The sequence below is a fragment of the Aulonocara sp. 'chitande type north' Nkhata Bay genome, linkage group LG12 (assembly GCF_057382095.1).
Source record: "Aulonocara sp. 'chitande type north' Nkhata Bay isolate Kocher_YH1m ecotype deep benthic linkage group LG12, A_spYH_male_GT1.1, whole genome shotgun sequence".
In the NCBI taxonomy this organism is placed as follows: domain Eukaryota; kingdom Metazoa; phylum Chordata; class Actinopteri; order Cichliformes; family Cichlidae; genus Aulonocara; species Aulonocara sp. 'chitande type north' Nkhata Bay.
The window spans coordinates 38990622-39005083 of NC_141355.1; the positions used below are offsets into that span (position 1 = coordinate 38990622).

Below are 14462 nucleotides of genomic sequence, written 5' to 3' on the forward strand. Positions count from 1 at the left end.
TTTCGGGGGGCCCGTCCAGCTGCCTGTCTCCGCTGAGGGGCCAGAGGAGCCACTTCAGCCATCTGTCATTGATGAAGGAATCGCTCCAGCACCTTGAGTCCGCTGATGGCTCTGATTCCACTCAGCCACCTCCTGTGTTTCCACCTGCGGTTTCCACACTGTCGGTTGGTCTGCCACGACCTGCAGCTGGCTCGCTGCCGTCTGGTTCCACAGCTGCCACGTCTAGCCTCTGCCTCGCCTGGTCCGGCCTCTACCTCGCCTGGTCCTGCGGTTGCTACACTGCCGTCTGATCCAGCTCGGCCTGGATCACCTCACCTCTGCAAGCCACTTTCCAGGCCTCTAGCTGGACATCATCGCCATCGCCGCCGGCCCATTGAACGAGGTCCCTGCCAACCATGACAGAGCCTTCAGTTGTCAGGCCCCTCTTCTGTGGAACCAGCTTCCAGTTTGGATTCAGGAGACAGACACTATCTCTACTTTCAAGATTAGGCTTCAAACTTTCCTTTTTGCTAAAGCATATAGTTAGGGCTGGACCAGGTGACCCTGGATCCTCCCTTAGTTATGCTGCAATAGACGTAGGCTGCCGGGGATTCCCATGATGCATTGAGTTTTTCCTTTCCAGTCACCTTTCTCACTCACTATGTGTTAACAGACCTCTCTGCATTGAATCATATCTGTTATTAACCTCTGTCTCTCTTCCACAGCATGTCTTTATCCTGTCTTCCTTCTCTCACCCCAACCAATCACAGCAGATGGCCCCGCCCCTCCCTGAGCCTGGTTCTGCTGGAGGTTTCTTCCTGTTAAAATGGAGTTTTTCCTTCCCACTGTCGCCAAAGTGCTGCTCATAGGGGGTCATATGATTGTTGGGTTTTTCTCTGTATCTATGAAGCGCCTTGAGGCGGCTTTTGTTGTGATTTGGCGCTATATAAATAAAATTGAATTGAATTGAATTATCTCTTGTATTTTGAAGGATAGATTTGGAGACTGAGGGATTGAGCTTCCTCAGCTAAAGCCTCCAAACTCTGGAATGAGTTACCTCCACATGTTATGCTCGCCCTCACCCTCCAGATTTTCAGAGTGTGCTTTAAGACTCATCTTTATTCTTTGGTTTTCAACTCGTGAGAGAGCTTAGGAATTTAGACTGTCATATTTTGTCGTGTACTTGACCTCAGTCAGGACGATGGTGAGGGCGGGAAAAGGCAGACGTAAAAACATAGAAACAACAAGAGGAAGTAACATTAAAATATGAATCTCATGCAGACACGGTGAGATGGGAGGTAGGAGGGAGAGGAGGAAACAGTCAAACACAAAAGAAGAAGGAACTAAACCAGAAATCAGACATGCAGACCTTCATCATCATCATCATTCTTCAGTGTTTATTTCACTCTCACTTCTACACCGGCATTCATACCGCTGCAGAACAGCAATTACAATAAATATCACTCAACTGAAGTCATCTGACAGGATACCAAGCTTAAATTAAAACACAATCTGTGTGTGTGTGTGTGTGTGTGTGTGCGTGTGTGTGTAGGTGTGTGTGTGTGTAGGTGTGTGTGTGTGCGTGTGTGTGTGTGTGTGTGTGTGTGTGTGTGCGCGTGTGTGTGTGTGTGTGTGCGTGTGTGTGTGTGTGTGTGTGTGCATGTGCCCAGGTTCTATTCTTGGAAAGGTGTGTAAATAACACTCCAGTTTCCTGAAGTTATGTAATTTCGAGTAAGGACGATGTAGCCCATCCCTCATCCCGAACATCCTCACACCTTAGAATAAAAGGCTCAACACACACGATCATTTTCACTCCACTCAGAAGGAAAATATTTCGTGTGAACTGAGAAACACATCAGAGCTGCGTGAGAGGAGGGTGAAAGGTAAGACAGAGATGATGTGTTCATGTTCATGTCAGTGTGAACAGCAGTCAGCTGCTGTGATCTCAGTCAGAAGAACTCAGGACTGTCTGACCTGTTTCATGTTTGTCTTTCTGGACTCATTCTTAATATGAGGTCTATATGAGAGTCCTCTCTGTAATCAGTATGTGTTTGATCTTATTTTAACAGCACTGAACGTGATTATTAATAATACATAACAACCATTCACTGATAATCCCACTGAAACAGAAGAAGAAAGACTGAAGCTGTTTTATTTCCAGTCAGCTGAAAGAAATCTGAATGTTTGTCTCCTACTGCTGATGTAATCTTAACTGTTATTATTTCTTTACATAGATTCATGAAGTAATTTCAGCTAATGTCTCTGTGCTTTAGACATTAGTGGCTCATGTATTTTCAGCGCAGAATAAAACAACACAGTGTCAAAGCAAAGCTGTTTGTCTCATGTTTAAAGCTGAGGTGTGCGTCTCACAGTTTGTACACACAGCGTGATGAGGCAGTGATCTCATGGACTGGAATTACACAGTTAATGAAAATAAAGATTAACACATGTGGTCATAAACTATCATCAGATAATAATCTGTACTTTGTTTAAACATGAACTTTTAATGGAAAGTCCACTTGATATTATGTCACTCGTGAATATTTGATGAATTAGAAAAAAGTGAGATAATCATTTAAGCAGGTGGAGACATTAAATGTGTTCCCACAACAATATTCTGTAATTCAAACCATCCACTCTTAGAGACACATAAAAACTTTAATGTGTATTTTCTGTCACACTAACAAATGTTAAGAGTACAAACACTGATGACATCAGATGATGACATGATTCAGTTTCATAGGAACGTCTAAATGTTTGAACATTCCTGCATTAAAGTAAAAGTTTCAAGCAGACTTTTACTTTCAGCTGTGAACTGTTTCATTTGGGAGGTTCAGAGCAGAGACAGGATGAAGCTGTTTAACCGGCTCAGCTGGGATTGTTTTTTATTTTTAGTCTCTCCTTTGTTTGTAATTACTTTAATTACTCAGCTTCAGGTTTTCAGTAAACTGGATATAATTATCTGACTTTATTCAGAAAAATATCCAAGAAATTTCCTGAATTCCTTGACATGAGTCCACAAAGTTCTCAAAGCTGAACATCAGGTATGATTGATCAGCGATCGTGTGAACGCTGTACTGCTTTGAAGCCAACAGTCCAGCAAACTGAAAAACTGCGACCTGAGCCACACCTCAGGGTTTCTCCATGATGTAAAACAAGCAGAGCAAATCCTGTTTCCACAAATACAGATTCATCTCAGTTAAAAGTCTGAAAGTTTAAGCAGGAAATGTCCAACAGAAATGATCAACACAGCTTTTCTCCATCAGTTCAGTCAGTTTTGTTAATGTGGCAATAATTCATCACCGCAGTCATCTGAGGGCAGTTTACACTGTAAATATTTTATCATAATATGGACCGAAAATCAAAGCAAGAGCTTGTTTGAAAGAAACACATGATGTCTGAGCCTGTAGCTATTGGAGGGTCCAGGGTCACCTGACCCTTCTAGCCCCTGTCAGTTTATCCACTGCAGTATTTTACAGGGAGCCTTTAATAATATACGGAAGCAACAGAGATGTTCACTCTGATTCACTCTGAGACAGATGTTGCTAATTTTGGCAATACTCCCTGTTTTATTAATTGTTTATTGATCGGTGAATAAAGTAGTCAGACTTAGTTATAAACAGGCAATCTTGTTAATCTGTTTAGATGAAAGTTTTCTTTCTAAAGACTGTCAAAGTTTGGTGAGCTTGAGATCAGTCATCTGTTTGGTGACAACGACCCAAATAAAGAAGAAGAGAGGAAGTAACAACAGACAAGGACTTTATTGAGATGATGCTATATAAGAACTAGGGGTGGAGGCACAAATAGCGCGTTTTTTCCGAATACTTATTTCGAACAAATACTTTAAAAAATATTTGTATTCGGGAACAAAAAAAGGTTATATCAACAAGCTGAGTTTCCTTATGAGACCGCAGTGCATGAGTGAGTGACTCCGGCTGCTCCACACAGCAACAGAGAGGCTCAGCTGAGCGAAAAAAGATTGAAGATCGGGAGTTTATTCAATTACGCTGCATTACTGACGTCTGCAGTTACGTAGCTCTGTCAGCTCAGTAATTTAGACAACAGACTGTTGACAGAGTAACGTTAACGTTCGGTTTAAAGGTTAAAACAATGCTTGTGTAGTTGTGTCGAATTGTATGCACTTGTGGGAGTTATATGGTACGTTTAAGTTACTCTGTCTTTTGCAGACAGGAAGATGTAGACTATAGGCCACTTAACCTTAGCATAGCTTCCCTTCACTCATTAACTTCACTGTAAAAATAAATCCTATTATAAAAGTATTTTACAGTTTTGTACTGTTCTTCTAGAATATCATTCAATTCACATCAATAGACTGATTTTACATTTCAAATGTAAATTAACGTAAAATCACTGTAAATGTAATAAAACATAATTTTCTTGTATTTTTAAATGTATTTGTCTGTACATGAGCATATTTAGATTGTTAAAATACTTTCACAAATGTATCATAATTTCACAAATATTTGTCTGTTATTTGAAAGATTGAATTGTTGAATTCAAATGTAATGCTGTGGAAAACTATATAAAATTATTCGTATAAACTTTGGTAACATCAAATTATTATTATTATTATTGTTATTTAGGGCGATCGTGGCTCAAGAGTTGGGAGTTCGTCTTGTAATCAGAAGGTTGCCGGTTCGAGCCCAGGCTCGGACAGTCTCGGTCGTTGTGTCCTTGAGCAAGACGCTTCACCTACCACCTACTGGTGATGGCCAGAGGGGAATTATAAAGCGCTTTGAGGGTCGCATAAAGCGCTACGTGAATGCAATCCATTATTATTTAAACCAACTGTTAACTGTATATTTCTGTACATTTAAGTATTATTATTCATATTGCCGCATTCATTGACCTTGTTTATAGGTAATTTCATTGTTCAATCACATTAAAATGTTCCTAATTTAATGTTTAAAAGCACTGGAAAAAGGCAAAATCCCATGTAAAAGTAGGGCAGCAAACTGTATTGTCATTACTGAAAATAACTGTATTTTCATGGGAAAGTTATTCTCTGATATTTTCTGGTATTATTTTGGCGCCCCAGCTGCCCGAATATTACTGGTATTTTGGATTTTTTTTTTTTAACGGTGTTGGCTGAAACTGCTCACATGGATTTGGGCAATCAAATAGAAAAGAGTGCTGCTGCTGCTGAGCCACCTCTTGGTCCTCCACCAGCCAAATAAACTCAAGTTCTGTGTGGAAGCTTTTTACAGTCAGTGCTGCAGATGAAACCAAAGTGATATGTAATGTGTGCAAAAGTCAAATCAGCAGAGGCAGAGATAACAAACATCTGTCAACATCTGGTACGCATAATCACATGCACCTGAAGCATCCTTGTACCCCCCCCCCCCCCCCCACACACACACACACAAGCACCAAGCCCCCACCTGTTTCATGTTTTTAAAAGACAAACAAACAAGCAAACAAACATGAAACACGTAAAAATTCCACTTGTTTTTTCTTAGGTTCCTAATTTAATGGCAGCAGGTCCACAGCTGAATGACGTAATGGAGACCGCAGCGCCTGGTAAGTAACCAGTATTTACTGTGTGCACAAACTTATTCAGGGATGTTGTGTGAAGAAGAAATTAAAAACAAAACGCAATAAGTGGCAAATCTCACGAATTCTTATTTTTATTTACAATTAAAAATAAAAACCACATTGAGTGTTTAAAGTGAGAGAATTTACTTTTTTAACATAAATATTACCTGGAAAAATATCCAACTACAGTCTTTAAACCTTCCCTTTCACTCTTGCTCACAAATCACTCGACACGCTCCACCCACTCCACCCTTCCTTCTTCACCTGCCCTTCACTACCTGCTGTTTCAGACAGTCACAGATTTCTTCTTCTTCACTGTGATTTAATTGTTTGTTGGCAGGTTACATAAAGTGATGCTCTATCGGTAACTAAAACCATGCATGATTACACTGTCAGCCGGATTTATGGCTGTAGTTATTCAGCTGATGATGAGTCACTGCATGTTTCTTTTTTTTGATCATTCTCAGAATGAAACTTCAAAAAATGCATTTTGGTTAAAGTTCAAGGCTCATTTCTCCAGATGGGATACAAGTCCCAGCATGAGACTTACATCCCAGAGTTGTAATAACTCTGATATTTAGAATAGAATAGCCTTTATTGTCATTGTACAGAGTACAACGAAATTGGAGTGCCACTCCGTTGGTGCAAGATAAATAATAAATATAAATATAAAATATAAAAAATACAATAAAATAATCGCAAGTACTCAAACAATAGTAAGAACGATATATACAGGATAGCAGCATTAATATAATGACAGTATTAATAGCAGCATGATATAATGGCAGTGACGGTATGGTATAGCTAAGCAGGTTCAATTGTTTTTGTGCTTATTTACTACGGTGATAGCTCTGGGAAAGAAGCTATCCCTGAATCTGTTTGTCCTGGTTTTATGTGACCTGTACCGTCGGCCTGACGGTAATAGTTCAAACAGTTGGTTGCTGGGGTGAGAGTGGTCCTTGATGATATTGCCAGCTCTGCTGAGGTACCGAGAGTTTGCAGTGACCTCCAGGCTGGGCAGAGAGCAGCCAGTGATCTTCTGGGCTGTGTTGATGACCCTCTGCAGTACTTTCCTGTCTGCAGCTGAGCACCCTGCATACCATGTTGTTATGCCGTACGTTAGGATGCTCTCTATGGTGGCTCTGTAAAATGTCACCAGCAGCCTCTCCTCCAGGTTGTTCCTCCTGAGCACTCTCAGAAAGTGGAGACGCTGCTGGGCCTTTTTAACCACCGCCGTGGTATTTGCAGTCCAGGAGAGGTCATCAGAGATGTGCACACCCAGAAACCTCATGGAGTGTACCCTCTCCACACATGTAAAGTGGGGCCGGGTCTGCTCTGCCCTTCCTGAAGTCCAAGATAAGTTCTTTAGTTTTCGTGGTGTTCAGTTGGAGGTTGTAAACTGAACACCACTCAGTCAGTCTGTTGACCTTGTCTCTGTAGTCCGACTTGTCCCCCTTGAGATGAGTCCAACCACTGTGGTGTCATCCGCAAACTTTATGATGGTGTTTGAGAGATGGGTAGGGGAGCAGTCGGATGTGTAGGGCGTAAACAGGAGGGGACTCAAAACACATCCTTGTGGAGACCCGGTGCTGAGTGTGATGGTGCTGGACAGGTGGGGGCCGAGTCTGACAGACTGTGGTCTATTTGTCAGGAAGTCCTTGATCCAGAGGCAGATGGGGGTGGAGAGTCCCAGGTGAGACAGTTTCTGGACCAGGATCTCCGGGATGATATGATTGAATGCTGAGCTAAAGTCCAGGAAGAGCATTCTCACATAGCTTCCTCGGTGCTCCAGGTGACTCAGCGCAGTGTGGAGCGCTATGGTGATGGCGTCCTCAGTGGATCGATTTGTCCTGTAGGCAAATTGGTGGGGGTCCAGAGTGGGAGGCAGACCGGCCCTGATGTGCTGACAGACCAGTCTCTCAAAGCACTTCATCACTACAGGCGTAAGTGCAACAGGCCTGTAGTCATTTGGGCTGGCCACAGCTGTCTTCTTGGCGATGGGGATGATGGTGGAGGTTTTGAGGCAGGGCGGGACGGTGTTTGATGACAAGGAAAGGTTGAAGATTTTAGTGAAGACTCCGGTCAGTTCGTCAGCACATGCTGTGAGAACCTTTCCATGTATTCCATCAGGACCTGCCGCCTTCCTGGGATTCATTGACCTTAGAACACACCTCACTTGGTGCTCCCTAAGTGTTAGTGTGCCAGTGCTGGGGGCGGGTGGAAGTGGTGTGACAGCTGAGGGCCTGGTCGTCTCAAAGCGGGCGAAGAAACGGTTTAGATCCTCAGCCAGCGAGGCATCAGTCCTAGATGTCGCCTGGTTATTGCTTCTGTAGTTGGTAATGTGATTGATCCCCTGCCACATTTTTCTGGGGTCGTTGTCAGCAAAGTGATCTTCAATCCTCCTCCTATAGGCAGCCTTAGCTTTCCTGATGCCTCTACTCAGGTCTGCCCTGGCCGCCCTATACGCAGCCCTGTCCCCTGACTTGAAGGCAGTGTTGCGGCTTTTTAGGAGGGATTGCACTTCGCTATTCATCCAGGGTTTTTGATTTGGAAACACCTTGACCCTTTTGTTGACGGTGACATCCCATATGGAAAAGATATATATAAATCTTATAAAGTTTTTATCTGTCTTGTATGAAACTTGTGTGAAAAGCATACAAGAGTGAAAACACATATAAGATCCCTTGAAAAATTATATAATGAAACTTGTATGTTTTGTATACTTACTAAAAAAAATATATGAAAGTAATGAGAAAGTGGCCACTTTCATGAGTAAATCATATATGTTTTTACTATTTCTTTTCCATATGGGATTGTCAACACAGTTCCTGATGTACGAGAGTACAGTGTCCGTGTACTCCTGGAGGTTGTGGCTGGAGAATAAATCCCATACAGTTGTTGAGAAGCAGTCCTGCAGTTGAGAAAGGGCTCCTTCAGGCCAGTTTTTTATTGTCTTTGTCTGGGGCTTTGTTTTACTCAGCAGGGGGGTGTAGGTGGGGGTGAGGGACATGCAGAGGTGGTCAGATCCAGCTAGGTGGGGGAGGGGTGTCGCTCTAAAAGCATGCCTGATGTTTGAATAGACATGGTCCAAAGTGTGTTCTCCTTTCGTAGCAAAGTCCACAAACTGGACAAATTTAGGAAGCACAGTCTTTAGGCACGCTTTGTTAAAGTCGCCGGCGACAATAAAAACCCCATCGGGGTGGGCAAGCTGTTGTTTGTTTATGGTGTTGAGCAAGAGGCTGAGAGCCGTGCCAACGTTAGCATCCGGCGGTATATAAACAGCTATCACAATAACTACTGTAAACTCCCTCGGGATGTAAAAAGGTCTGCACGAGACTGCCAGAAACTCCAAATCAGGAGAACAGTGTGTGTGAATGATCCTGCTGTTACAACACTACTCGTTATGCACGTAAACACATAGCCCCCCTCCTCTGCTTTTACCTGAGTTGCTGTTTCTGTCATGCCGGTGTAGCGTGCGGCCTGCTAACTCGACTGCAGCGTCGGGAATCAGCGGGTGAAGCCACGTCTCCGTAATAAGAATAATGCTGCAGTTACGTGCAAAGCTTGTGTTGGCTATCTGTAGCTCCAATTTGTCCAGTTTGTGGATGATGGATCTGGCGTTCGATAGGAAAAGGCTCGGAAGTGCTGGCCGGTGTGGATGTTTGCGTTGCCTAGCGTCTGAGCCCGACCGGCATCCCCTCTTCTGCTTTCTTTCCCTCCGTCGCCTTCTACGCTTGCTGGGCGGGCAGACCATCCACGGTGACCCTGGTGGTCTCGCTATCTCCTCCAGGATGTTGTGTGTTCGCTGATAGTCGCCAGAAACAGACAAACTATATTTAAAACCTAGGTCAATTAGGTTCTGGCGACTGTAAGAGATGGCGGAGTTGCAAACATTCAAAAATATCCACATTAAAAGTAAAAATGAGCACCAAACTGGAGAGCTAAGAGCCGCTGCACCCGTGCGCGCCGCCATCTTGGATTTCACTGTCTGTGCTGGCAGTTTGTCCCATTAGTTGTTTGGAGGTTATTGAAACCCTGCTGTGCTTAACTCTTGTTACGACTCAATGAACAGATACAGCACAGACTGTGGATTAGGAGAGTTTCAGGTAAATGATCTGTGCCACAGAGCAAAGAAGGGAGAATTGGTGCAGGGCAGAAACTCAGTTTCTTTCATCTGTAAATGTACATCACTATATTATTTTGTGATATTTATCTTGTGGTATTTTATTTTGTGTCCTGATTTTTTTTTTGTCAGTGTCTAAACTTAGGGTGGTTCTCCTGTGGAATAACTGGAGTGAGAAGAGAGTGGTGGAGAGCTTCATACTGGGAGTAACTGGGTTAAAAGCTGAAAGAGCAGACTGCTGTTTTCGAGTCAGAGAACAGCTGGGAGAGAATGAAATTCTTCTCATCAACAGCCCAGACATGATGTCTTCTAACATCTCTGAACAAAAACTAAGAGAACATGTAGAAACCTGTGTGAGGCTCTCTGATCCTGGACCTCATGTGTTCCTGCTGGTTCTGCAGCCTGAAGACTTCACTGAGAACCACAGAAAGAGACTCTGCAGAGTCCTCCAGCTGTTCAGCGAGCAGTCATTTGAGCATTCACTAATTCTGATGTTAACACCCAAAGGAGAAGAGAAATCAGATTACATGGAAAGTTATGAGAACCATCCACCCTTAAAGGACATGATGGAAAAATGTGCAGGCAGGTTTCTGTGGCAGAAGAACCTCGAGCGCTCACAGCTGTTAACACGCATGTTTCAAATAGTCAAAGAGAACAATGGAGAGTATGTGAGCTGTGATCTATATGTGGATGCTTCACCGAATGTTCACTGGAGTCTAAAAAACACTGAAACACGAACTGTTGTGTCAGATCCTGGTAAGAGGGACGTGTGAAATAAATATAAACATTACTGCTGTCAGCGTTAATCTCACTAAAATGACGTTAACGCCATAACTGCATTAATGCGGCAAATCTCCGTTAGCGAGTTAACGCCCGGTGCGAGGGCTGCACAGTGTTAATGCGTTAGCACGGTTAGCTTGTTAACTTGTTAGCCGCGCAAATGTGGTTATGCCATTAACGTCATTTTAACAAGATGACAGCTGACAGCACTAATAAATAAACATCATTATGTTTGATTATTGGATGACATTAATTTTTTGGTTGATTGATTTGTGTCCGTGTGTCATCTTAGGACGGAGCTCTAACACTGAAGGTAAAAGGAAACTTTTGCCCAGAGGTACGTGACTACTTCGAGAAACTTCAAGATTTATTTATTGTCATTTTGTTGCTAGATCATAACAAAAATTACAGTGGTGATGTCAGAAATATATAAAATACAAAAATTATAAATAAATAAATGAGATTTTTATTAGAAAGATATAAAAAATAAATGCAGAAATCTTTAGCAGTCTGCAGGGGAGCAGAGGGAAGGGCAGGGGGATGGCTTTCACAGCTCTTGGGAGAAAGCTTTCCTCAGCTGGGTGGTGTTTATGTATCTGTACCGTTTCCTAGACAACAGCAGGATGAACAGTTCGTGTCTCGGGTGAGTGAGGTCAGCAGCTATACGACTGGCCTTCCTTTGCAGTCTGCCAGAGTTAGTAATTATACTGAATTGAGGTTTGTTAGCTGTCGTCCGCTAATCAGCTGGGCAGTTTTCACCAGCCGGTCCAAGTCTTCTGTCCTGGACTGTGCAGTGGCCGTACCACACCATCATGCTGTGGCAGAAGATGCTCTCCATCACATGTTCTGGAGCAACTGAAGGGAGAGTCCACTCTCTTCAGTTTCCTGAGGAAGAAGGTTCTTTGTTGGGCCTTCGTCATCAGAACGAAGGTGTTCAGTGACCAAGTCAGATCCAAGGTGATGTGGAGGCCCGGGAATTTGATGCTATCCACACACTCCACCCACCTCACACAGATCCAGTTGACGGGTGTTGGACCTCAAAAGCTTTTTTTTGTCAGCTCAGAGCAACGTTTTGAAGTATTTTGGTAATTTTTAAACATATGTTTGATGCTATTGTGTTTTTATTAGTGCAGTCACAGTTTAGGAAAATCACTTTTGACTCTGATGACAGAAAACTATGAATGTGAGAAGTGAAATGGAAAAAAAGCACAAGTGAAAAACATTTGGTTTGGTTTCTCTGCTGTTAAATCCGTTATACAAAAGTACATCATAGTTTTATCAAGTTTCTGGGATGAGACTCACTGGATTTGAAATCTTTCTGAAGCCACCTGACAATTCTCCAAAAAATGTTTTCCCAATATCAATCAAACAATATTCATATTTTCTTACAGCCTCTGCTCTCAGGATTGTGCTGTTGGGAGAAAAAGAGGATTCGAAGAGGACACTGAGCAGCTTCATCACAGGAAATGTTCAGAAACTTCCACGAGCTGATCACTGTGTGGCCATCTCTGGAGAGTGGGAGGGAAACAGTTTAACAGTCATTCAAACTCCAAACATCTTCAGTCTGTCTGAGGAGACGGTGAGAGAGGAGATGAAGACCTGTGTGAGTCTTTGTCCTCCTGGACCAAATGTTCTGCTGCTGATAGTGGAGCCTTCAGTCACTGAGGAGAAGAAACGAAGGCTGAACTTCATCCTGGGTTTGTTTGGTGAAGATGCCTTTAAACACTCAATGCTCATCACTGCACAGGAGGGGGTGGAGGCAAATTTCACTGTAAATCAGCTGCTTAAGAAGTGTGAAGGAAAACACTATGGCATGTATAAAAATGACCTCAAACTGTTAATGAATAAGATTGAGACTATTGTGCATGAAAATAGAAGGAATTTCCTCAGATTAACTGAAAAGACCACAGAACCAAAGTCTGAACCGATCAAACCGTCTCTGAACCTGGTTCTGTGTGGGAGGAGAGGAGCAGGGAAGACGTCAGCAGCCAAGGCCATTTTAGGTCAGACTGAGCTTCATCCAGCCTCCAACTCATCAGAGTGTGTTAAACATCAGGGAGAGGTGTGTGGACGTTGGGTTTCCCTGGTGGAGCTGCCTGCCTTGTATGGAAAACCTCAGGAGGCAGTGATGGAGGAATCACTCAGGTGTATCTCCCTCTGTGATCCTGAGGGTGTCCATGCCTTCATCCTGGTCCTACCTGTGGCTCCCCTCACTGATGAAGACAAGGGAGAGTTAGAGACCATCCAGGATGCATTCGGCTCTCGAGTCAATAACTTCACCATGATTCTGTTCACTGTGGACTCAGATCCTACAGATCCAGCTGTTGTCTTTGTAAGACAAGACAAAGACATCCAGATGCTCTGTGAGAGATTTCAAGGAAGAGCTGTCATTCTCACTAAGGACAAACAAGAGATCTCAGAGGTGTTAAATGTTGTGGATAAGATTAGCGCTTTGGGATCTAAAAGCTTTAAAAAGGAATTTTTACAGGTACAGACTATAAGAAACAAACTCAAGCAAATGAGAATAAGCATAGTACCAACAGAAAAATGGCAGAGCAGAGAGACAATCAGGATGGTGCTCATTGGAAAGACTGGCTGTGGGAAGAGTGCAACTGGAAACACTATTTTAGGCAAAGAACATTTTGAATCGAAGGCCAGCGGTGAGTCAGTAACAACATCTTGTCAGAGAGCAGAAGGAAAGGTTGATGGACAGCCTGTTGTTGTGATCGACACCCCCGGATTGTTTGACACAACTCTGTTCTATAATGACACTGAAAAGGAGCTTCTGAAGTGTATCGACATGTTGTCTCCTGGACCTCACGTGTTCTTATTGGTGCTTCAAATCGGCCGTTTTACACAGGAGGAAATAGACACTGTGGAGCTGATCAAGAAGATCTTTGGTCAGGATTCAGTTGATTTTATCTTTGTTGTGTTTACCAGAGGTGATGACCTGAACAATCAATCAGCTCAAAGCTTCATTGAAAAAAGCTCTCGTGGATTTCTAAAAAAACTAGTTGATGAATGTGGAGGGAGATACCATGTCCTCAACAACAAAGATCAGAAAAACCGCCTTCAAGTCACTGAGCTGATGACCAAAATTCAAACAATGGTCCATAAAAATGGTGACAACTACTACAAGACATGGGCACCAATGAAGAATCAATTGAAGATCATTTTGAATGAGATGGAAGAATTACAAGAAGCAAAGGAGGCTCTTATAAGAAAACATGAGAGGGAAATGTTAGAGCTGAGAAAGTTAATGGAAGCACAAAAAAGTCAAATTAAAGATTTAAAAGAGAACAAAAATGATTCTCAAGAAATGGAGAAGAAAATGAAGACGCTCAGAGAGGACATAGAGAAGCTGAAGAACGAACAAAAAGACAGAAAGAAAAGGAGAACAAAGTGTCACTTCTTATAATAGTGTCCGTCCTGGTTTAAGGATCTTCCAAACTCAAGACACTGTGGCACAGCTGAAGTGTTACAGCTGGCAAGGTGGACCGAGAACGGCGCTGAAAGGTCCTCATCAAGAGGACGATTGTGCCTGGTTCTGGGAACATAAATTGAATGATGATTTGTCCTAAACAAAAATTTAAAAAAGCTTCAGGGGCCCAGGTGAGATCCAATCAAACGACTTTATATGTATCTGTAAATGTGGAACTAAACTGTGGGGGAGAAAGAAAAACAGGAAAGGGCTCCGGCTACTGGACTTGGATTTAAACAGTCTTTAGTTTGGGAGATTTGGGAATTCATGATATTTTGAAAGTTTGGTTAAATATGTTAGATTTAAAAAAAAAAAATACATTTCTGTTGTTTGGTTTCATTAAGTGCTTATTTATATTTTCATTTTGCTTGCATCCTTTGTGCTGGTTTGAGGGATTTGCGGAAAGAAACAAGGACTGAGGCAAACTGACAAACTCTGAAATGTCAGCAGAGATTTGCCTCACTGGCCAAAATTAAAACAGCAGAAATACAACAACACACCACATATGACACTGAACATAATTAATATTATTAGAGTTTAGAA

At 42.6% G+C, this 14462-nt stretch overlaps 1 protein-coding gene across 1 annotated transcript; it reads left to right on the forward strand.

The window, feature by feature from the left end:
* Positions 1 to 5471: 5471 nt before the first annotated feature.
* LOC147318089 (GTPase IMAP family member 8-like) lies at positions 5472 to 14462 on the forward strand. Its single transcript, XM_086257739.1, has 4 exons — positions 5472 to 5520; positions 9791 to 10414; positions 10731 to 10775; positions 11830 to 14462. Exons 1-4 carry the CDS (start codon positions 5472 to 5474, stop codon positions 13854 to 13856), a joined length of 2745 nt encoding a protein of 914 aa, XP_086113865.1. The 3' UTR covers positions 13857 to 14462.

Excerpts from the sequence above, each read along its gene's own strand:
- LOC147318089 (XM_086257739.1), top strand. The coding sequence starts at position 5,472 with ATGGCAGCAGGTCCACAGCTGAATGACGTAATGGAGACCGCAGCGCCT. Across the intron at positions 10,415-10,730 it reads AACTGTTGTGTCAGATCCTG|GACGGAGCTCTAACACTGAA; the intron begins GTAAGAGGGACG and ends GTGTCATCTTAG. Across the intron at positions 10,776-11,829 it reads AAGGAAACTTTTGCCCAGAG|CCTCTGCTCTCAGGATTGTG; the intron begins GTACGTGACTAC and ends ATTTTCTTACAG.